The sequence below is a fragment of the Rissa tridactyla genome, chromosome 2 (genome assembly GCF_028500815.1).
Source record: "Rissa tridactyla isolate bRisTri1 chromosome 2, bRisTri1.patW.cur.20221130, whole genome shotgun sequence".
NCBI lineage: Eukaryota > Metazoa > Chordata > Aves > Charadriiformes > Laridae > Rissa > Rissa tridactyla.
Window position 1 is genome coordinate 17,778,215 of NC_071467.1, and position 22,612 is coordinate 17,800,826.

Genomic DNA, 22,612 nt, shown 5'->3' on the forward strand with positions numbered 1-22,612 from the left:
CACCGATATACTCTTTGCTGTAATATTGCACTTGGCTAAGCAGGGGAAGGGATTCAAACATTATAAATCATTTGAGAGTGGAGTACAGAGCGAAATAGATAGGAAAAGGATCTAGCTATGTTCATGCATACCAAATATCTAGCTGAAACAAAATACCCTGAAACTAGTCCAATAATCTCTTCCACCCACTTTCTTTAACCCCCCTCAGTTTCCGATCAATGTCTAACATTAAATAACACAAACAGAACTCTGAAATATCTTACTAGGCTACCTTGAACACTCTCAGACAAATTAATAATGCAGTCACGAATCAAAATTAAATGTCTCAGCTGTGATATTTGTGTTCATCAGATACATTTAAGTTCCATTTTTGACTGTCTTTTCATCAAGATTAAAAATTGCAAACACTTGCCACTAAAATTTCCTAACCTATCTCTGTCTCTATAACCTCAGCATATGGCATCTAAAAGCCATCAGTATACTTTAGTTGTGTATCCAGAAATACATCTCTAAATAAGGTTATCAATTCTGTCTGCAATGTCAACAGTCTCCATCCTCTTTAGTGTTTATTAAAGAACATATGGCAGGCAGATAGAACACCACTCTTCTTTCTAGGTATGAATTACTTACAAATGTTCATTATATATTTTTCAATCTGAAATTAGAGACAACGTTACCAATATTTTACAGGTTTAGTTCTTCTACCGCTCTGTGCACAGAATTCCTGTCCAAGTCAAGGAGAATCCTTCATGCAGAACAACAGCAAACCAGAGGCCTTCTAGATTTGTTCTCCTGCAAACGCCAGAGGATTTGTATATGTAACTCCTGTAAGTATCATCAAGAATAATTAATTATTAATTTTATATCTACAGTGCTTATCTTCCTTAACATTCCAAGAACCACACAAAGACATTAAAAACATTAAACATTAAACAATGCAACAGAAAATACAGATAAAGAACAGTCACATAAATAATTAAAACAAAATCTGAGATGCAATAAAACCTTTTTTCTATAAAGTATTCCTTTCACCCCCTGGCTAACAAATATAAGTTTACTGAGAAAATCTACACTTAGCAGTGAGAATGCACGTCAGATTTGCTCGATGAAGAATGATAGTACATACATTGCATCTGATTATCGCTGAATGGCAGTTAAATAACTGACATAGAATCATAGAATCATTTAGGTTGGAAAAGACCCTTGGGATCATCGAGTCCAACCATCAACCCCACTCTACAAAGTTCTCCCTTACACCATATCCCTTAACACCACATCTAAACGAGTCTTAAACACATTCAGGGATGGCGACTCCACCACCTCCCTGGGCAGCCTATTCCAGTGTCTAACCACTCTTTCTGTGAAGAATTTTTTCCTAATGTCCAGCCTAAACCTACCCTGCTGCAGCTTGAAGCCATTCCCTCTTGTTCTATCGCTAATTACCTGTGAGAAGAGACCAGCACCAACCTCTCTACAATGTCCTTTCAAGTAGTTGTAGAGAGTGATGAGGTCTCCCCTCAGCCTCCTCTTCCTCAAACTAAACAGTCCCAGCTCCTTCAATTGCTCCTCATAAGATTTATTCTCCAGGCCCTTCACCAGCTTCATTGCCCTCCTCTGCACTCGCTCCAGCACCTCGATATCTCTCTTGTATTGGGGGGCCCAGAACTGGACACAATACTCAAGGTGTGGCCTCACCAGTGCTGAGTACAGGGGGACAATCACCTCCCTCCTTCTGCTGGTCACACTATTTCTAATACAAGCCAGGGTGCCATTGGCTTTCTTGGCCACCTGGGCACACTGCTGGCTCATGTTCAGCCGCTTGTCCATTAGAACCCCCAGGTCCTTTTCTGGCAGGCAGCTCTCCAGCCACACTTCCCCAAGCCTGTAGCGATGCATGGGGTTGTTGTGGCCCAAGTGCAGGACCCGGCACTTGGCCTTGTTGAAGCACATCGGCCTTGTTGAAGCACATGTTTAATATACCTTTACTATGTCTCAATCTAATGCAAACAGGAAAGTGGAATTTGGAAGGATGTTTTAGTCTCCACCCACCAGCTCACCCACTTTCCTAGCTACACAATCCACTATAAAAAAAAAAAATCTTTTTTCTTACTATTTCAGCACCTCAGCACCCTTTCCTGATTTCTTTTCCTTTACGTACTGCAGTACTACTATTATGACAGAAGGATAATCTTTGATGCAATTACAGACAATTCTCTTTTATTTATTACTTCAGTAATAAAGCATGGCAATACCCTACCACACTTTCCCCCCCCCCAGTTTCACCTCTTCTCTTCTTTTGTTCTACTGTCACTATGTGCAGCCATTCCCTATTACGGAATTTCCTTTCTATGTCCATGGCATCCTGAACTCTAGGTGATAATCTGTCTTTATGTATATACTAAATAATTGTATTTGTTGCAACGATCACATTAAGTATCTTTTCTAAACCTTCACCATTCAAGGGTCCCTTTGGCAAGCTTTCACTGCACAATGTCGCACTGTATCCCATGCATGAGCTCGTTGGGAGCTACTTATCTATCTCAACAAAGCTGTGCATTGAGCAGAATAAACAATGACATCTTTGGTCATGGATCAAAGGTTCTTAACTGCCAGATCTAAGGGGTAATACAGCTAGTGTTCAAATAGCTATTTGAATGTATGCTACTCAATTACTAAGGACAGGGGAATCAAGATCTAAATTCTGCCCAAGCTGATTGCCTAGTAAATCCTAGTGAGCCTGGCCTCACTGCACACACCATGTAAAAAGTCATTCTGCCTGTGTAAAAAGTCAGGCACTTCTGATTTCACGCACCCTATAGGTTTTCTAAATCGTCAAACTCAAACTCTGCCGACTGGAGATGGGAGAACATTACAGTGGTGACAGTTTTTGCTGAGAATATCTGTTGTCTAAATCCCAGAAAAACACAACTACACACTAAGATGATCTTTCCTGATCGTGACTGATATAATAAAAATAAATTTAGTCACTAAGCTATGCAAAATCTGATAGCAGTAGACCAAAACGTATTTCTTGAATTCCACTTGAAAACTAGAAGTTATACAGTACAATATCTAAATCAGGAAATGTTGCATAGAATAGAATTGCATTCTCTCTCTTGTCTCCAAACAGATTTCAAATGTGGCCTCTAGCAGAATGAAAGGAACATTTAATATGGAGATAACAAAATCACAGCTAATTGTGATAATGAAACGTATGATCTTTGTCTCCCCGTGAACAGTGCATTTGAGAGAAGTATTCCTTTTTTCTTTTATTTGGGAGTCTAATGGGTACTCTTGAATATCACTGCTATACGGTTTTCTTGAGATATTTTGTGCTAGAGGCAGCTTAGAACCTAATTTATGAAAACCTAAAAAGTAGTCAAGAAGACACCTTTCCCCTCCAGATAATTCCATCACTGTATTTGCTTTACTGCATCTTTCTTTGTGTTGTATTATACTTGATTTTCATACTACGGCTATATCCTCTAATGTGAATATATGGCAGTAACATCAGCACATGGTGACACCCCAACATTTGTGGAATGATCCCCTCCCCACTCTTTCCCATCCAAACCTCATTATCTGTTTCACACCAGTGAAACTATTCTACTCTGAGTAAACAGAGGTAAGGAGTGAAGTGCCACCTACCTGGAGATGGCATAACGGTGTCATCTTCTTTGTGACCTCCTCTGATGAACTCCAACAGATGTTGAAAAGCGTAAGTGAGAAAATGGAAGTTTGGGAGTGTATTTGTAATACTCTCCTACTGTTTTCAAGGTAAGAGAAGAATGTTAGGGCTCACCAACACACAAGCAAGCAGTTCAGGGTCATTATTAGGTCTAACGTAATCATATTTGGGTTTATAACCAGATTAAGTTATGAGAATTCAGAGAATTCTACATTCTGCATTAGGTAAGGATGTTCAAAATAATCATGTGATATGTGTGAATGAGATTTGTATCCTAAGTCAAATACACATTTTAAAATATCACTGCCTATATGCTTTACACATGCCTACAGATGCTGTCTGTGCTTGCAAGCATTGTGTATCGTATTATTCACAGTGTTATTTGTCATGGAAGACCCCACTGCAGTTTTTAAAGCAAAGCAATCAGTCTATCTACAATTAGAGTGAAGTCACCTGGGGGCGAAATGTAGGAGTTATTTAACAAAATACAGCTACCTTACACAAAAGTATATGACAGCGAAGGAAGAATAACAAATGCAGTTGAAAATGTAGGAGGAATTTGTAATGTAATTATCAAAACTTAAATTTGATCTGCCTTGGCAAAGAGAAGAGGGAACTGTGAAGGGGGGAAAAGCAAATACCAATAGTAGTACATTATTCCATAGAACTATTTTGGTGTATTTATTTCTTGGAGATTCTGAGGCAAGAGTGCCTGCTTACAGATACTGTAACTAAGACATCACAGTCTAGTTTACCTTATGAAGCATCCAGCAATAACAGCACGAAGGAGCACCACCACTGTCAGGTCTCCAAAACACGTTTTCCACTAGCATTGCTGATATTCACGTGCCTGACAGGTCAGACATTTAAGTATCTGCCCATTTCTGATTTCAGCACATTTTAGAATTCTTGGGAGTATTTAATCATAGTGATTGACTTAATGGTCCTTGCCAAGTCACTTTCATCCTTGACTGGTACCCAAATGATCAATAAGCCTGACCATGCCAAAAGAGGGGAGAAAGAGAGAAAGGAGGAGAGAGGAGAAAGAGAAAAAAAAGAGGGCAAGAAAAAGAAAGAATGAGAGAGAGACAGGGACAGAAAGAAAAACATGAAGGGAGGAAGAAAAACAGAGTGAGAGAGTGAAAGAAAGGAAGAGAGAAAAAAGGGAAGCAGGGAGAGAAGGAGAGAAGGAGAGAGAGGAGGAGGAAAGGAAGGAGAGAGGGAGGGAAGGAAGGAGAGAGGGAGGGAAGGAAGGGACAGAAGCAAGGAAGAGAGGGAGGCAAGTAAGGAAGGGAGAGAGAAAAGTAAGATGGGGGAGGAGAAGGACACTATATGAATATGAAATATATAGCATAACCTACAGCTTGAATCTAGAATCACTCAAAAGCTTATGGGATGCTAGTATTTAAAAACAAAACAAACACATAAAAATGCAACATCACAATGTTTGAAGGTTGGTGTGGGGTGTTCTGTAAAGAAATTCAAATCAATCCCTAGCATTAATACTATCAAATGTGCCTAAAATTTGCCTTAGTAGCTGAAGCACTATTTTTAAAATGCATCTAAATTACTTGCAAACCTAAGGGTCTTTGAAAATTAGTAGAAATTGGACACAAAAATTCCTTGGTCATCCTATTTTTAACTCTAAGCATTTCTTCGTTCATGTTTAACATCTAACTGATAAGCCAAATTTTCATTTTCAGAAGTAATACAGATAACTCACAGGGTAAATCTTAGTGGATGCCAAACAGACATGACTTCTAACAGCATCAAAATAAGCCTCCTAAATAAGTTAGGTATTGAAGTACTGAGGAATGCAATGCATGAATTAGAAATAATAAGTCTAGGTCTTCAATATCTATTTCTTATCCTCTATAGCTGATAAGTATTTACTCCAAGGAGATTTGAGTTACAGAGCTGAAAAGTATTCTTGGGGGGAATAAGGGCAGAACTTCATTCCAAGCACATAAAAAAATCTGAGCACTAGAAGTGAGGCCTTTTGCGCTATTCTGGAAGCACAAGTCTCTCTTCAGTTTTGAAATGCTCCTGAAAAATGGATTTCAGCTACAGGCACACATACATGTATAAATGTACATACATGTATATAGTAAAAAGAGATACATTGGAATTATTTTAACGAATGCAATAGGTAGGTTCTGAACAGAGTGATTTTCACCATTATGTGAAACAGGGACCACTGAAATTTTGTCAAGAAGTTGGTCCTAATGTGGCACTGCCCTTAACATCAGCACAAGGCTCACATCACTTCTGAGATCACGTTCCTGAGCTGCTGCAGAGGAAGCGAACAGGCCCACCAAGTTTCAATTACAACAGTCACTCTCCAAGGCTTATGTGTCTGCAAGAGAGGGCTGTGGACAGTACATGAGGCTGTGAAATATGTACCTTTGCTTCTCCCCAGTAAACAAACCTGTATGGATCCGATGGGGCCAGTTAGTGTCAGCACTTGCCACTAAAGCTACTCTTTCCTCATGCCAGCTACATGCAGTCCTCCAGCTACAGAGACGAGTTCAGCCAGCCATATGCAGGGCCACACTCTGCTAAATGCTGTTGGCGTCACTGAAACAGGGCACGGTTGTAAAGGAGGAAGGAAGGCACATACTGCTCACCCCTACACCCACATGGGAGCAGACAACATGGCCATGCACACTTGCTCTTTTGCATCGTGCTTTGGGAGTAAAGGAGGAATCACTACCTTTCCAGATTCCTGCAACGCTATTTTCTATGATATTGTGGTACTACTGTGTATATATAAACACATACACATAAATGTATGTTCATGCAAATTCATATATGCACCTACACATACATAGAAAGCCTCTCATCATATCCACGCCCCTGTTAAAAACAGTTCCTAACCAGAACACACCTTTTGACAAATGCACTCCATGCACACATAAAAACCACACACGCTGCTAGACATGGGGAAATGCAAACCCCTGTGCAGACACACGTGCAAAGAGCCATGCTTCGTGACTGCCTGCCAAAATTTCCCAGCTCACACAGTCGTGTACATCAGCACTTCACTTCAGATCACACCCGTGCACTCACACACATGCACATGCGCGCATATGTACCGTGTGCATATCCATGTAAAAATATACACATGCAAACCTGGGTGAATGAGCACATACACACACACGTGCAAGACAAAAGCATGTGCAGAGGCACACACGCTGACGTGTTAGAACACATGCAAATGCCCACACAAAGTACATGCACAAACAGATCCATGCACACTGACATACACACAGATACATCACATACACACAATACACGTGTGCGCACACACACGCACAGAATCACCCAAGTACACAGGCGCACACACACAAAACACATGCACTGACATACAGGTGCACGCACAGAAATACACATGCACAGGCTCACACACAGTATCATACACCACACACAGGCACACACGTGCCCGCATTCAACACATGGATGCACACAAACACACTCACACACACTCACACAGACACACGTGCACTCCCAGGAGCAAACACGCACGCACCCGACGGCACACTCACCCACCCACCCACCCACAAAAACGCACAGCGCGTTGTGCGCAGACCCAAGCAGCCCCTCACAGCGGCCCTCGCACCCCAGGGACAGCTACACCTGCACACGCGTCTCCGCGCACACACTCCCTTCGGCACAACAGCGCACCACCACCCCCTGGAACAAACGCCTCCGCACACCCACCCACACATTCACACCTCCGCACGCCTCCCGCACCGCAGGCGTTGCTTGCCCGCCCCCTCCGCACGCCTCCCCCCCGAGCTAGGGAACGGCCGCCCCGCGCACCTTGCGCAGTAGTTGCGCCAGGCAGAGGAGGAAAGCGGAAAGCGCAAGGCGGAGTGGGTGCCGGTTCCCGCAGCCCCGCCCGGCAGCCCCCTTTCCCCCTCGGCTGGGTCCCCCCCCACCGCAGCGCAGCGCCGCGCCGGGCCCTCCCGCCCCCGCGGAGCGGCGCGGCCCCGGCGGAGCGGCGCGGCCCCGGCGGCTCTGCGGCGCGGCCGCTAGGTGGCGCCAGTGCTCTTCCTGGAGGAGCGGCGACCGCGCCGCCCCGGCCACCCCCGCCCGGCCTGGCCCGGCCCGCCGGGAGCTGCCGGCCCCCCCGCCCCGTCTGCTGCGCGGGGTGCGCAGGGTGCGCGGGGTGCGCGGAGCCGCCTTTCCCCCCGCCCGCCGCGGTAAAGAGCCCCCTCAGCTGCGAGCACGGCTGTAGCCGCGCTCTTCGGGGAGGGGGGCTGTGCCCGCCGCGCTCCTGCCCGCCGCCTCCCCGCGCCCGCGGAGACCGGCCTTGTAATTAATGACTCCGCGCAGAGCAATTAGCCTGCGAATCCCCTGGGAGACGCACATGGTGCCGTGCGAAGTGTGTGCCCGAAGGCGCGTATGTGTGAGTGTGAGTGTGTGCCGGTGGTGACGATGGCAGCCCCCAAGCATCGCACGTGAATTCTTAATAACGAGGTACTGATTGTTTTTGCGAGCGGCGGCAGGATGGATGAGCCCCGCCGTATTAGCTGCCGGAGGCTCCTCCGGGAGGCTGTGGAGACCTCGCCACTGTATTATTTCTCGAGCCGTTTTCCTAGGCAGAATTGATCCTCTTGGAGGAACAGGGGGGCGGGGGAAGAATCTCAATTGCAAATACTGTTTGGAGTTTATTGGAGAGAGTGTCTGAGCTTTAAGATGCTCCTCCGTGGCTCCTGGTGGATGCTGTAACGAGCCAGGATTGTGGTGGGTTTCGGCTGTGCAGGGAGTTGGGGTAGCGGGGGGATGGGGGGAAGGAAAAGACACGATCGAGAGTAGCTGAGACTTTGTGCCCCCGTTGGAGAGATGGTTGAGTCCTCGTCAAGGTTGCTGTGGTATCCCAGAAACACCATTCACTCCGAGCTGTGACCGCGCACCATCAACAGCAACAACTCCGCTGCGCCTGGCCAAGGAATAGGAATTAGGAGCTCTCAAGAATAATATGAAAGGGATCTGCAGAGGGGAAATCCGTGCAAAGGAATCGAAATTAGCAGACTTTTGGGAAAGGGGATGTACTAAATGTGGCCGGCTGGACTTCATCCTGGTGAAGAAAATGGAGATTAAAAGTGGATTTACATTTTGGAACCTCGTCTTTTTATTGATGGTTTCGTGTGTGAAAGGTAGGGTAGTATTTGAGGGGTATATTTTTAGGGGTCCGTTTGCTTTCGGTCAGGGCGTTGCAAGCTCTCGCTTTATACCAAGATGTATTTCAAAATATATTTATCTCTTTATTGTATATTTTTACCCTGGGTACTTTGCAATGGAAAGATATAAATGATTGCTAAAGCGGGGAGGAAAGAAGGAGTTGATTCAGAGCTCTCTTCGGAGATAGGAAATGTATTTGCTTGCCAGGCTTGGCGTTCAATGCAGTGACTGAGCTGGGGCTCAATAAATATTCTTGCAGTATGCTCAAACGGAGACGTGAGTTGGTTCATATAGCCTCTAACTAGTGTGTATTCAAGCAAATCCCACTGGATGACTTTTTTAAGGTGATGATGATGGTAGTGTGTCGGGGGGGGATTACCTACATTTCTGGTTTTTCGGTCGAGCAACGGGCTCTTTGCAGGAATGCCTATATCGATGCACTTATTAGTTTAACCCCTTGCGTGGGGAAAGTTACGGAGGAGCCCAGCGTGTGCGTAGCCGTCTCACAGCCCGAAATGCGCTTCACGCTCAGCTGTTTGTATGCACGCAGGGCTCCCCGGCTGTCGAAAAGGTACGTTAGCAATTCAGCCTTGAAGGCATGGTCTGCCGCTGGGTGTAAAGATCGACACCTTTTCTCTTCCCTCCTTTGGTCCCTTTTCCCTGACGTATGTGGGGGGGAGGTTGGGTTTGGGTTTTTTGTCTTTTTTTTGTCTTTTTTTTCTTTCCGAGCAGGAGCTGTTTTGCTTTCTTCCTGCTTCTGTCTTCATGAAAGGAGAGCAAAAAGGAAACCTCTAGTTAGCGGCATAAATATCTCCACTAAGTCTGTGCTTGCAGACAGTTAAGGGAAATGCTACACACAGAGAAAAGAAGAAATATGTGGCTTGAATAATGTGCACCTTCAAAATTACACAGGCATCGCTAAACGGTGAAGTGCTGATCCCATCAGGCGTGCCTTCAGTAAAAGGATCTATTCTGCAACTCCCCACAGTCGGCTACCCACCCGAAATAATCTCCCCTTGTTTGTGACCAGTGATTAATATCTGATTAATCACCCTTTTATCCCCCTCCTCATCCTCATCCCTCCTCCCCGCCACACACATACACTCCCAGAATATTTAGTAGACGTTATCGATCCTCTCCGAGTTTTTAGACTTGGTTATCGCCTACGGAGGTTGCCTGCACGGGTGGGAAGGAGGTGTGTTGGGGGCGGGGGGGGGAGGACGGGAACGGACGCATTCAAAGGCGTGCCTTCCCAGGCTGGCTCTGCCTTGGATGAAACAGTTTATTGTAGAGCTTTGCAGCTGCTTGTCCCCCCATTTGCATTGCGTGGAAAAGATAATTCGTGTTTCACCGAGGGGGCGTAGAGGGCTTTTACCTCATTCCATATTATCCTGACATGTGGGACCCGAGGGGAAGGGACTTGCCTGTGATGTTAATGCACATTTTAATTACAGGCGGCTTCTCTCTGTTTGCGTCTATTGAAGCGAGCTGCTCCCTGCGCTTTGCCCCGCTCTGGAGAAGCTTTGCCATCAAATCCAACCCGGGGCTTTGGGGGCATTTCTTTCCTTTGGTTCAGCTCGCTGTCATTAACGCGTTCTCTGTGCCGGGTACGATCATTTGCAAGTCATGGGCTGGCTGCCTGCGAGGCGCGCCGTGCCGTGCCGCTCCGCGGCGCTCAGCGGGCGCGGTACGGAGGCGCTGGGGCTCACGGGTGGCTCCGGAGCTGCTGCCGAAGCAGCTGCTTTGTGAGCACCGAGTCGCGGGGCGGCAGCATCCTACAAAATTAAAGACTCGGGCGGTTCTCCCCGCGTCGGGATGGCCGCGGGAGCCGTGCAAGTTTCCGCGGCACCTGTTGAGAAGCCGCTTCGCTTGCCCTCGGAGGGGAGGGGGAACACTGGATGCTGAGGGCACAAGCTGGGATGAAGCACCTAAAACGGCCCAAGAAAAAGAGAAAAAAAAAAAAAAAGGCTTTGCAAAACTGGCCCTTTCCTTTCCTGCCCACGAAACAGTCCCAGAGAGATGTCAAGAAGCGGTTTCCTCCCTATTGTCAGGGCCTGAGTTTTCCAGGTTCTGACCCTGGCAGATTCCGTAGATTTCCCTCGGACTGAGGGGTCCTCCCAGCAACTGCGCATCTAGTAGGTCAGATTGTACGTCCTGGATGTGGGCCCCTTTAGGCAGCCAAGCTCCATAGAGCTGGCTTAGACTCACTGCAGCACTGCATCTATTCTGGGCATTTATATTTAGTTCTCTCCCCACTCCCTTGAATGAATACATTTTACCTCGATTTGCATTCCCATCGTGTCAGCATGAGCTTCTGCTCCCAGAAACCTTGGCAGAGGCAAAGAATGAATGAATACCTGCCCATTTTAAACATTCCAGATATTGGGGGCAAGGTGACTCCCCAGATTCTGCATCTGCTCTACCATTGCCTGGCAAAGGCCCTTTCACCACACCCCATCTCCACAAGCTCTACCCCATACCCTCTTTGCTTAATCATGCCTATTGAGTAGTCCAGCACCACATCATAACATCCAAACTGTTGCTGAGGTTCCCATCATCCAGACCACTTCCACAGCTTTGCTTGATATCTGCCTCTCAGGCGCTTCCTACTTTTGTCATCGTCCTGTCGCCATTTCTTCAGGCTTGATCCACAGCTATTCCACTGTTACAGGTGTTAAACTATCCTAGGGTGCTTACAGGGCCATGTTCATATCTGATTAATTATGCAGTCCTTGTATATAACCATATAGACAAAAAGGGAGAAGAAAGAAGGAAAAAATTGGAGGAAGGAAATTGCAGAACTGCTAGGGAAGGGCTGACAGTAAGAGCTGAAGCAAAGAGGAATTGTACCTTCTTCAATGAAAATCTTTAACTGCTTACACAATATCCCATTATGCCATGGATCAATCTCCAATAAAATCCTGATTGGATAGGGATGGAGTAAAAAAGCAAAGAAGTGTCACCATTGAAAAGTGAGAGAAGGCACAGAAGCATTAAAAGAAACAAACAAAAAACAACAAAAAATCCCTACAACCCAACCCTTAGAAAATGCCAAACTGGGACATTCTTGGCCAACTACAGGGGATGATGGATGCTGTGCTCTTCCCTTTAGGTGTGCAAGACTCCCCCCCTTCTCTCCCACCCTCCCACGGGAGAAATGAGAAGCACCATTTAGGCACGGGAGGTACGAACCAAGCTTGAAGGAGCAGTGAGTGGAAACCTCCACCTTCCAGCCCCCTTACACAAAGGGAAAGAGAGGGGAGAAAAGAAAACATGAGAAGAAGAAAAAAAAAAAAACCACAGAAGTCAAATCCGTGGCAGTTCTTTTATATGCAAAAATGAAACAAGCAGCATCAGTGAGCTTTGCCTCCTGGGATTAGGAGAGGAATCACTGATACCTGCACCTCTTCGATTTGGCACCTCCCTCCACCGAAAAAAAATATTAGAAAATGCTTGTGATCTGTTTGTGGAAGCAAACCACAGAGGAAATCAGGAGAAATGACCAGAGACCACAAGACTCCTCCATCTCTTCTGTGTAGCTGTCACTCCAAGACAGAAAGCAGAGAGCACCGAAGTCTGCTCTTTTGTCTGCCTGGCTAAAATGAAGCTTTGCCTCTGCCGTTGTTCCTCTGTTCCCCTGTTGCAGTTGTGACAAGCGGAACAAGGGCAGCTTTCAAAATAAAAGGGAGATGAAGCAGAGAGATTTTAAACGGCTCATTGACAGAAGAAGTGATGAGAAAATGGAAAGGATTTCCATTTTCAGTGACGGGTACCCGGCATGTAAGAATATTTAGCAGGGACAAAGCATGCCCTGCTTCTTTCAGCCACCTCTGCAGTCCCCATTCTGCTCCATTCCCACCTCAACCCCTCTCCCTGCAGGCTCCGCCAGCCCCTCCCCACCGCTTCTTTCCCAGTCGCTTATGGGGTTACTGGCGGATGGCTTTCCCCGGTGGGGGACGGGTGGCCGCAGCGAGGTGCTCGCTCTGTCCCTGAAGTGGAAACGGTTGGGCGAGTAACAGTAGGTTCAGGTTTCCTCATTTCCAGACGGTCGCTGCCGCTGCTGCATCGTTGTGCTTGTGTGCCTGCGTGCGTGTGCCTGTGCGTGTGTGCCTGTGCGCGTACGCGCGCAGGGGTGCAGGGACACCCTGACTAGCGAAGGGACAGCTTCGTCCTTCCTTTTCAACTCCCCCGCACACGCTCAGCTCCTCTACGACGCCTCTTTCCCATCAGCTCCCGCAGATCACACGGGGCTTCTGCTCAGTGCACCGCGCACAACACCTCAGCGATGTTTTTCAAGCTACTCAGTTCCGTAGGCTTGCAGGCAAAGTTACACCCCGCTCACCCCCGCCCTTCGCCTTCAGTTCAGGGCTAAAACAAGGCTCGGCTCTGCCCTCCGCTTAGCGCACGGCTCCTCTTCTTCTGCAGGGCAGAAATGAAGAAACACACAGCCCCTCTCAGCAGCACCAGCGGGGACCGCTCCTTCCTCCCCTGCCCGGTGGCATTAGGGACCCGCAAAGGGCACAAGGGAACGTCGCGCCTGCAGGCTCCGCTTTTTCATTGCGAGAGGCAGCAGTCGCAAGGCGGAGCAGGCCCGGAGCGGCGGCAGCCGGCACCACCCGCGCCCGCCACCGGTACCGGTACCGGCCTCCGCAGCCGCCCGGGGCGGCCGCACCTCCAGGCTGTCCTTCTTAATATACTCTTCCGTCGTTTGGCTTTGCTTTCTTTAGCTCGGTGACTTTTGCAAGTCTTTTGTCTGCAAGTCTGAGGCAGCATTAGGGTGGTTTGTTTTTTAACATGCAGAAATAGCCCCTCACTCCCTGCGCGCAGTGAGGCCGCTCCTGGCGGGAGCGGGCTGGGGGCTCTGGGCAGCCGCAGAGGCTGAAGAGGGACGGGTTGTATCTTCAGCTCCATTATCAACATCTCGACTTGCAAGCACGAGCCCACGAGACCTAAAGAACTCCGTGGATGTGCTTTCCAATCCCCCCTTCTCCAAACCCCCTGTGCAATAAACACAGCAGAAACTTACAGTCTACCTGTTTTTTTGCTTGTTTGTGGGATTTTTTTGTTTGTTTTTGAGGAACAAGTCAAGTAGGATCAATTGCCCATCTAGCTTAGTGCCCTTTATCTCCAACGGTGACTATTAGCAGCAGTTGAGGGAAAGATAAGAGAAACACAGGAAGTACAGAGTGACTAGCACACCATCCTGGATTTCAGCAGCCAGCAGTTTTGCATCTTCCGAGCTAAAGGCTGCTTTTGGAACATCGTGTTTTAGGAGGCATGAACTGACCTGTGCTCCACTCATTTGTCTGTTCTCCCTCCTTCTGTTTCCCTTCCCTTCCCTTCCCTTCCCTTCCCTTCCCTTCCCTTCCCTTCCCTTCCCTTCCCATTCATATGCATTCTCCATCCTTTACACTCTGCATCTGGCTAAAAGCACTGAATAGTATGAAAATTTGTAATAAAATTGGCTTTATGATACCCAGTGTTGGTGTGCTACATAGGTCAACCCCAGAAATCTGAGATTTGTAACCACTGAATGCACATGCATATACAGCTTGTATTTCTGGACACAATGGTTAAGGTTGAAATGATAGAGCAAAACCTTTGTGGGGAATTAGTTTACCAGATTACTCCAAAGCAGTCTCCCAGGAAAGAACAGTCAGAGAACAGACAACTTGGTCTAAGGTGGTGTTTTTTTCTTAGACCCCTATAATTTTAAGGTAGATTTTACTACACAAGATAATTGAAGAGGCAATATTTAAGTAACAAATAAGAGAGGCATATGATAAAAATCATTATTACAAGGCTATAAAACTTACCTCAAACAACTTCAGCAAAACCTATTTTGATTAAATAATTTTCATGCTAAGGTTTATTGAAAAATTCCAGAACTTTTGTGAGCTTTAAAAATGTGTCTTTCAAACAGTTTCACAGAATGTTTCCTTCTCAATGAAATTGTACAATTTCTCTACAGAAAGAGGGAATCTTTGCATTTATCAGAAATTCAAGGGACAATATTTATCAATGGACCTAAATGAAAGGGTGCATGATATGTAATGTACAGGACATCATCTGCCTCTTAAAAAAAAAAAAAGCCTAGTAGAACTAGGAAATGTTGAATATCTGCTTCCCAACATCCAGCTTTTCTTTCGGGAAATAGAATGGACAAGGATATCAGACTATGGCAAAGTCTTTTAAAAATAAACATGCACAAAACCAGACACACCATGTTTTTGTAGATATTTACATTTAGTTGTTTACTTTTCCTGGTCTCACTGCCTGTTCTTACAGATCATGTAAGGTTTACTATGGCGCCATAATCCTGGCATTGCAAGTGCTGAATATCGTTGTAAATGTCAAAAAAGGAAATGGTGGAAATTCATCATCTCCTCCTCAGTGTCTGAAATGTTGGATGGATACGCTTCTAAATTTAGGAACAGTGTTACTAAGAGAGAGAGAGCTTCAAAGTATTGGGGAACAGCATCCCGGGATTCCACCGGGACTGGTGCTCTCATGAATGGTATTGTCAAAGAGCAAGGTGTGCAGCCAGCACAGGTACAGAGAGACGGAGTGCCTGTTTTCCCTTGGATTCTACAAAATGCATCATAGCATCATGTATCGTATTCATATTGTATCATAGAAACAAGGTGAATAACAGTAAGTAACTTAACCACAGAAGGATTCATGGGGTGATGAATTCTCACTTCCCGAGGCCTGTAAATAACACAGATTATTTTTGCAACAGGACTAAAGGAATCTGGAGGCTTGAGGCAGAAAAACCTGAGCAATTACTTGGATTATATAGATGATGAATCACTACTTCTGACCTTGAATTCTATTTTATCTGTTTCCTATATCTACATATCTTATTAGCTTTACATCTTTATGCATTTTAACTTGTTTGATTTCATTCTCATGGAGTTGTGTGTACACATATGTGTACACATACATATATAACATGCACATATAGAAATTATATACGTATATTTGGTTATGTTATGAAGAAATTCAACTAACATTGTTAGTTTACGAAGATGCGTGTAACAACTTGAAATGTATGTTCTTCCTAAGCAATTCACTACCTTTTAATTTGTTGCGTATTCCTCATCTCAGAAGGAAGTTCTGCTATAATACATAACTGATTTCACTAACAAAACAAGAGTGCAAGTAGTAGTAACTAGGAAATTGTAGGAGGAATGCTTGATGAAAAGAAAAAACACCAGTTACTGAAAACACTAATAAGAACTGATCCTAGCACATTAAGAATTAACTGCCACAATTATTTATTCCCACTAATTTAGGGAAGTTTTACCAAATATAGTTTCTATAAAACTGTTTTTAGTTGCATGAAAACCTCTAATCACCTTCCGAATACAGAAAAAAATATTTCTGTGCTATTTTCTGTTTTATTTTAATACTGGCATTATCATTTAAAGAGGCTGACATATCACATCTCAGAGGTGCCTTTATTTCAGTGGCAGTTAAAATGATCCCTCTGTGATCATTATCTTCTTATAGAACTGTTTTCAGACCCAGCAAATGGATGTCTGCAAGTGTAGTTTGGAGTCCTTAGCTGAAATGAGCTACATAAATGCCAAGTATGGATATTCTTCTCCTTTCTACATAGCATTAAGATGGAGCTACTTGAATTACACAACCTTTCCTCCGTTATTTGATTCAGGAGGAAACCTTCACATTCTACGATAGTTAGCTTTCTTGATTGTTGTGCAAGTTTCTTTGGGAATCAGAGCTTAGTCTGAAACTAATCTTTTAAAAGCATTTACTAAAGGTTGCACTTTTGCTTCTGTATATCAGCTTTGATCCAAAGGTGAATGGAAGTTATAAAACAGGATATAAAATGAGCTTCTAAACTGCCTGTTGTTGAACCCATTGAAAGCAACAGGAGAGTCCTGGATGGGACCTTTGAGAGTAGATTTGCCTTTGCTCCTTTTCATACTGAGTTTTGAATTACAGTTTTTCTGTAGATATATTTAATTTGACTTGGAAATATAAATTATAACAGGAGTCATATATTTCACAATACACTAGAAATTTTCAATAGAAGTGCTCTTTGGAAAACTCACATTGGATTATAAACCTAAAGATTTCAGAAGTAAATTGTTCATGATTCTATTTGAGGGAAGTAAAATATTCGGATACAGTCAGAAAATGTTCTGTCTTTCTACATTTTATTGATGATCATGTCAGTATTTCTGGGGATCAGTCCACTAGATTCAATGTAATGGTAGTATGCTAACACAATGGTAGCTGCAGTCTTTAAAACCACAGAATACTCATGCTTTTTGTCAGAACATACACTGAATTACAGCCAGTTTACAACCTGGTTTCAAGATTCCATATTAAATTTTGTTCTCCAGTAAAATATTTTTGAATTTGCAGAAGACTGCTAATAGTTACATGGAAACTGAGAAAATAGATTTCAGTTTAGAATGCTTTCAGATTTAATTATTAATGCAATTTAGTTTTACTTTTATTGGATTATAATATATTCCAGATACGTAGTTACATTTGAAAATGCTGAAAAACCACAAAAATAGGGAAGTTTCCAGATGAATTTTATTATATTTATCTTCTTCTAGCACATTCTTTGTATTTGCCACCATCTGAGAGTCTAAAAAAATGTAATATACTGAGCCAAAATCACAAGAACTAACATGTACTGGAAAACAAGGATCCAAATCCTGACTTTTGGAAAGCCTACCTGGTTAACCAAAGGTGGAGGGAAGAAAAGAATAGGTCTTTGGCCACCTAACATAGTCAAGTCAGTCAGCTCTGGGGTAAAAGATGTTTTTTTCATGCATCTCCAGGTGCATGTGGGAACACAGACATGGACATGCATGCAAGTGTGTGTGCATGCTCCAGCACTTCTGGTTGCAGGCATCTGTAGCTGCGTGCTCTATCAAGAAGAACCTAGGCTTTATTCATGACTACGCTCATCTTGTGTGTTTTCCCTTGAATACAGCTATGCTAACTGATACTTATAGTTTAATCATATGACTACTGCTACTCAATTTAATAATGCTTGTTGCATGGTGTGGCAGTTTTAATGTCCACAAGAGAAGAAATACATATAATTCATAATTCTTAATGAAAGGGCAAGACATTTTCTCCGAAATCTTTACTTCAGTGTTCACAAAAGTGCTTTTCTGATCAGAGAATTTTCATCAGTCTAGTGATTGAAGTAGCATGATACAAATTATCAAGTGAATGCTTTAGCAATACTCATGGCAACAATCCTTCCCTCTTAGGACTATAAATAAAATGGCTATGATTTTTACAGCATTCACATTATTTACTAAATATTAAATCCTTTCACATGAAACTGCTAAAAGATTTCCTCTTCAATTAGACCCTTCAATAAAGGGTCCTGGAACTGAGAAAAAAAAAGAAGATTTTACGTTTGATGGGCTTGAAAAATGTCCTCTTACAGGCAAAAAAAGGAAACTGACTGTCCAGTCCTCGTTATCTTCAATTTACAAAAAAAAAAAAAAAAGGAATATCATTACCTACTCCTTTCCACATCACTATTCAACATATCTATCAGTTTCATTCAGAATTATTCTTTTCAATAGCTGCTCCTTTCTGCACACTCTTTTGAAGGGGGCCAATCATTTCCCTCACACAATTCCAATAGATATTATCTTCAGAGACTTTGGTAATATCACCGCTTTACCCTTCATTTCAATCTTGGCAACTCCTTCATGGGAAAATAAAGTACCTCGGACATTTGGGAAAATATTTCTTTAGAGGTTTTTATAGATGCTATTTAATGAACTTTCATATATCCTAGATGCAACCATATTTTCCTTATAGCAATTACAGACATCTTGTAAGAATGTGAACGTTATTATACTTCTTCAGTGGCCCAATTTTCTACCCAAGTACTTCAGCATTCTTGAGAAAGTTTAATTTTCAGCTCCTTTCTGTGGAAAGAAAAATAGCATAGGCTAGCAACAGCATTTCTGTGTTTTTCATAGAGGATACAGTGTCAACAGAACCTCCTATGTCTTCTCATGCAAGGGTAACACATTTCCCCTGACAAATAGGTGAGATATATTTTATTGGCATTTTCATTGTCAGTAGTGGAAAGTTGCACCAACCATACAAAACACAGAGATTTTTGTAAACATCCTGACAAAGCTATGCTTCTCAAAGCTATTTGTCTGAAATAGCAATGAGCAAGAGAATCAATGTTTAATATTGAATGAGCTCAACAGCATTGGTGATTCCTGCATGCCTGCCTCCATAACTTTCCTATGGATATGCTTCCAAAATTCCTAAATCTCCCTAGTACTACAATTGCAGGTCATTGAAATTTGTATGAGTTTCTACACTAATTTCAGCTAGTTTTAAATTAAGATACCCATAAAAAAACCACTCTTCTAAGCTCTATCTATATATTTTTACTACACTCAAATTCTAGCTCATCAGCTAGCTCCTGTAATTTTTCCCAATTTATCCAACCTCCTCTGCACTTCTGGGCTCCCTTCCCAAACTCTCTTCCCACTCCACAAGTACCACTGGAGAAGTCCCAAAAACATAAAGCCTGCAGTAAAATATAGAAAGTTCTCTTCAGTTTCTATGTCATTTGTAAAGTCCTTTTGTGTCCCAAAGTAATAAACATGTATGGGTAATCTGTTAGGAAAAGGAATATCCCCCCCGCCTGACAGTTATAGATTAGACTTCCTAACTTTTTCAGGGTGTTCTTTGGATTTTAAATCATCTGCAAGAAGGCAAGTTTGGATGAGTGGATTTTCAGTTATATTTGTTTTCATTCTTCAGTCTATTGTGCCTGTCTACGTGATTATTTTTTGGTAACAAAAATAATAGCCCTTCACCCCAAACAAACAAACAAACTTCAAAACACATTATTAAAAAAGGTCAAAATCTAATAGATTTAAAGGTAAAATCCTTACTTGCATAAAAATAAACACTATAGAATCAGGTAGTTAAAACTTGGATACTTTGCATATTTTGGAAATCCAAGATGTATCTTCTCTGTTTCTCAAGCTCCAATGTATGCAATGAAACTGTCCATGTGACATGGTAAGAGAAATTTTAAAGATCTAATATCACTACTATATCCTTTACTGATATCATCGTTCTGGGATGACCAGAACAGACAAGTTAGGACTGTGGATACTGCAGAATTTTGTAGATTAATTAAAAAAAATGAAATAGAAAAGGCAAAAAAAAAAATGCATAGGGATAGATTTGTAGGTATTCTGTTATTCACTTGTTCCAAGATTGACTTTGAGCATTTCAATGAAATCAGGAGAGTTTGCTATGTATCTGACTTGTGAAATGTACTGTTCCAAATTGCTCCCTTTGGGGCCTCTTGTACTGGTCACCTCTTTGAAATCCATTGACAGCTGCGTTAACACAAATGTCTAATCTAAAGAGTCGGAGTGTGCCACAGAGGGAGAGAATCTGCTCAGCAGAGCCTCTGTAATTATTAAGAAGACACGAATTGCCTCCTAGAATTTAGGGTAAGCCTGAGGTTAAGTATAAGGAAAATAGATCATTTATTAAAAAATGTAGTGCACAATACAATAAGCATCGTATTGAATCATCATTAAAGAATTTGCAGATACTTCTGAAGATATAGCTGTAACTAATGTTATCTGAGATGTCTTCTGGAGTACATTTTCTTCATTCTTAACAGTTTGATTTTTTTGCATTATTAAGCCAGAACACAGTGTCTTGTAGGTGAACATCCTCTGGACAAACTCATCTGGATATATTTAGCTGATCAATTGTTTTCTCCTCATCTGCTTCCTCCATGTTTCATTTGCACAAAGTTTATTTGCACCATCTCTTTTGCACCATACATTTTTGTGCTTTTAATTCACAGACGACTTGGGGCTAGGTTCCTATTCTTTGTCTGGCGCACTTGGATGACTGTGCATTTTTTGACAACTTCTATCATGGATTTTTCCTGTTTGCCCATCTCTTACCAGTATTTTTAATACTCCCGTTATCTACTTGACCATCCATATTTCACAATCTCAGTGTTTTGTTTTGTTTTGTTTTTTTTCTACTTGATTTAATACTATTTTTCTATCTTATTTCTGTTGATATCTCAATGTTTCTAACAGTGTTTCTATTTCATGTTGCTTGGTGGCAGTAATTCTTTCCATTCAAAGCTTCTTACTTCTCAAGTGAGAAGTGTATTTTTGAACAAGAGCGATCATCCATTCAATTATAACATTATTGAAATATTTACCAGTAGATTATTTTAGAGCTTGTCCCCACTGAAATGAAAAGAAGATTTGTCATTGACTTTTATAAGAACAGAGCAGATTGTTATAACAAACAGAACACTTCCTTTCCATACAGAGGAGTTTATTTAGGATGTGACAGCTCTACAAAACCGTTCATACCATGCATGAGACTAAAGTGAAGAAACTGAAAAACTGTAGCAGTTGAACCACGTTAGATACTTTTTGATTGGTTCCCTAAAGTGGTGTTAGAACTAGGGGGCTAAGTAATCAGCACTCTCAAAAACCCTACAGGTCCATTTCTGTTCTCTGTCTTATGATGTCTTATGACTCACTTAAGCGAGTCCTAAAAAAATGTTTCAGACTTTAAGATCACTATCAGGTTTTATTATAGTTTTCGAATCCTATTCTGACTCATTATTCATTTATGAAGACATCAGGAGAAAAAATAGAGTTCCAAGATGAGCAGAAATTCTAAAATCTGTTTTAAAGCCTTAAGTAAATATTTTCAAAACTTTAGAAGACAATGAGTCGAGAGTTTATTAACCAATCACATATTTTTAACTGTGATTTGGTCTAGAAGTTGGCAGAAACACATGAGAAACCCCGAGAGTTTAAAGTTTCTGGCTGATCTCTAAATCAAAAGCAGCTGAGCAGATTTAAATATTTTGTGTAAACAAATTTGCATCCAGGGTGCTAATCTGCATGCCAGCTTTCAGTTTGACATTTTCTGAAATGATGGAAAAATGCTAAGCCCTTAATACTAAATGGAGTTCATAATGGAAATGCTGACAGAACCATAATTACCTGTATTGTGATTCTGCTGAAAGCTTCTTTATCTATCTAATCTTTCACAATGGAGTTAAATATAAAAATTCTTGAAAGGAGGAAAAAAGGAATTTTATGTTAGAAATGCTGAACTGCAGCAATACTATATTTTCTTCCAGACATCCACTTACGGAGGCAGCAGTGACAAAAAAATTATTTGAAAAAAGATGTAACATTTTCGTGGAACTCTAAAAGCAGGCAGTGATGCTTAAAAGTTTAACTTAACTTCCATTTTTCTATCTTTTTGAGTCACTGTTATGGTAAGGTATGAGTAAACAGATCCCATCAACCGTTTTTAATATGGCAATGAGGAATTATCATAGAATAAATTTTTCATTTACTTGACATGGCAAAAAAATACCAACCAACAGCAAATACAGAAATTAACATTTCACTGCCCTTATACCGACCACATGTGCTAAAATCTTCTGCTCTGTGGGGAGAAGGAAACAGAGGATGCGTTTAGAAAAATTCTCCAGAAAATGAAATTAAATAATAATGAGAAAAATGAGAGAAAGGTAGTTATCTGGACTCTGTAATTTAGCAAATCCATAATTTAAAAACTCCGTTATCTGCCAACTTTAGAGTCTCAAAATTTATCTGGAAGAAGCTTTTTCTCAGTGCCTTTTTCATCCCCCCCATGAAAATCTTCCCCAGTTTGTACAGGCTT

The 22,612-nt window shown here is 42.6% G+C and overlaps 1 protein-coding gene across 3 annotated transcripts in view; it reads left to right on the top strand.

Annotated features, from left to right (window-relative positions):
• The first annotated feature begins 8,672 nt into the window (after positions 1–8,672).
• Positions 8,673–22,612, top strand: part of CSMD3 (CUB and Sushi multiple domains 3) — a 688,054-nt gene continuing 674,114 nt past the window's right edge. For all 3 annotated transcript variants that reach the window (XM_054193012.1, XM_054193014.1, XM_054193015.1), the window contains exon 1: positions 8,673–8,850. In XM_054193012.1, coding sequence (XP_054048987.1) covers positions 8,673–8,850 — 178 coding nt within the window. The remainder of the gene's footprint in view (positions 8,851–22,612) is intronic.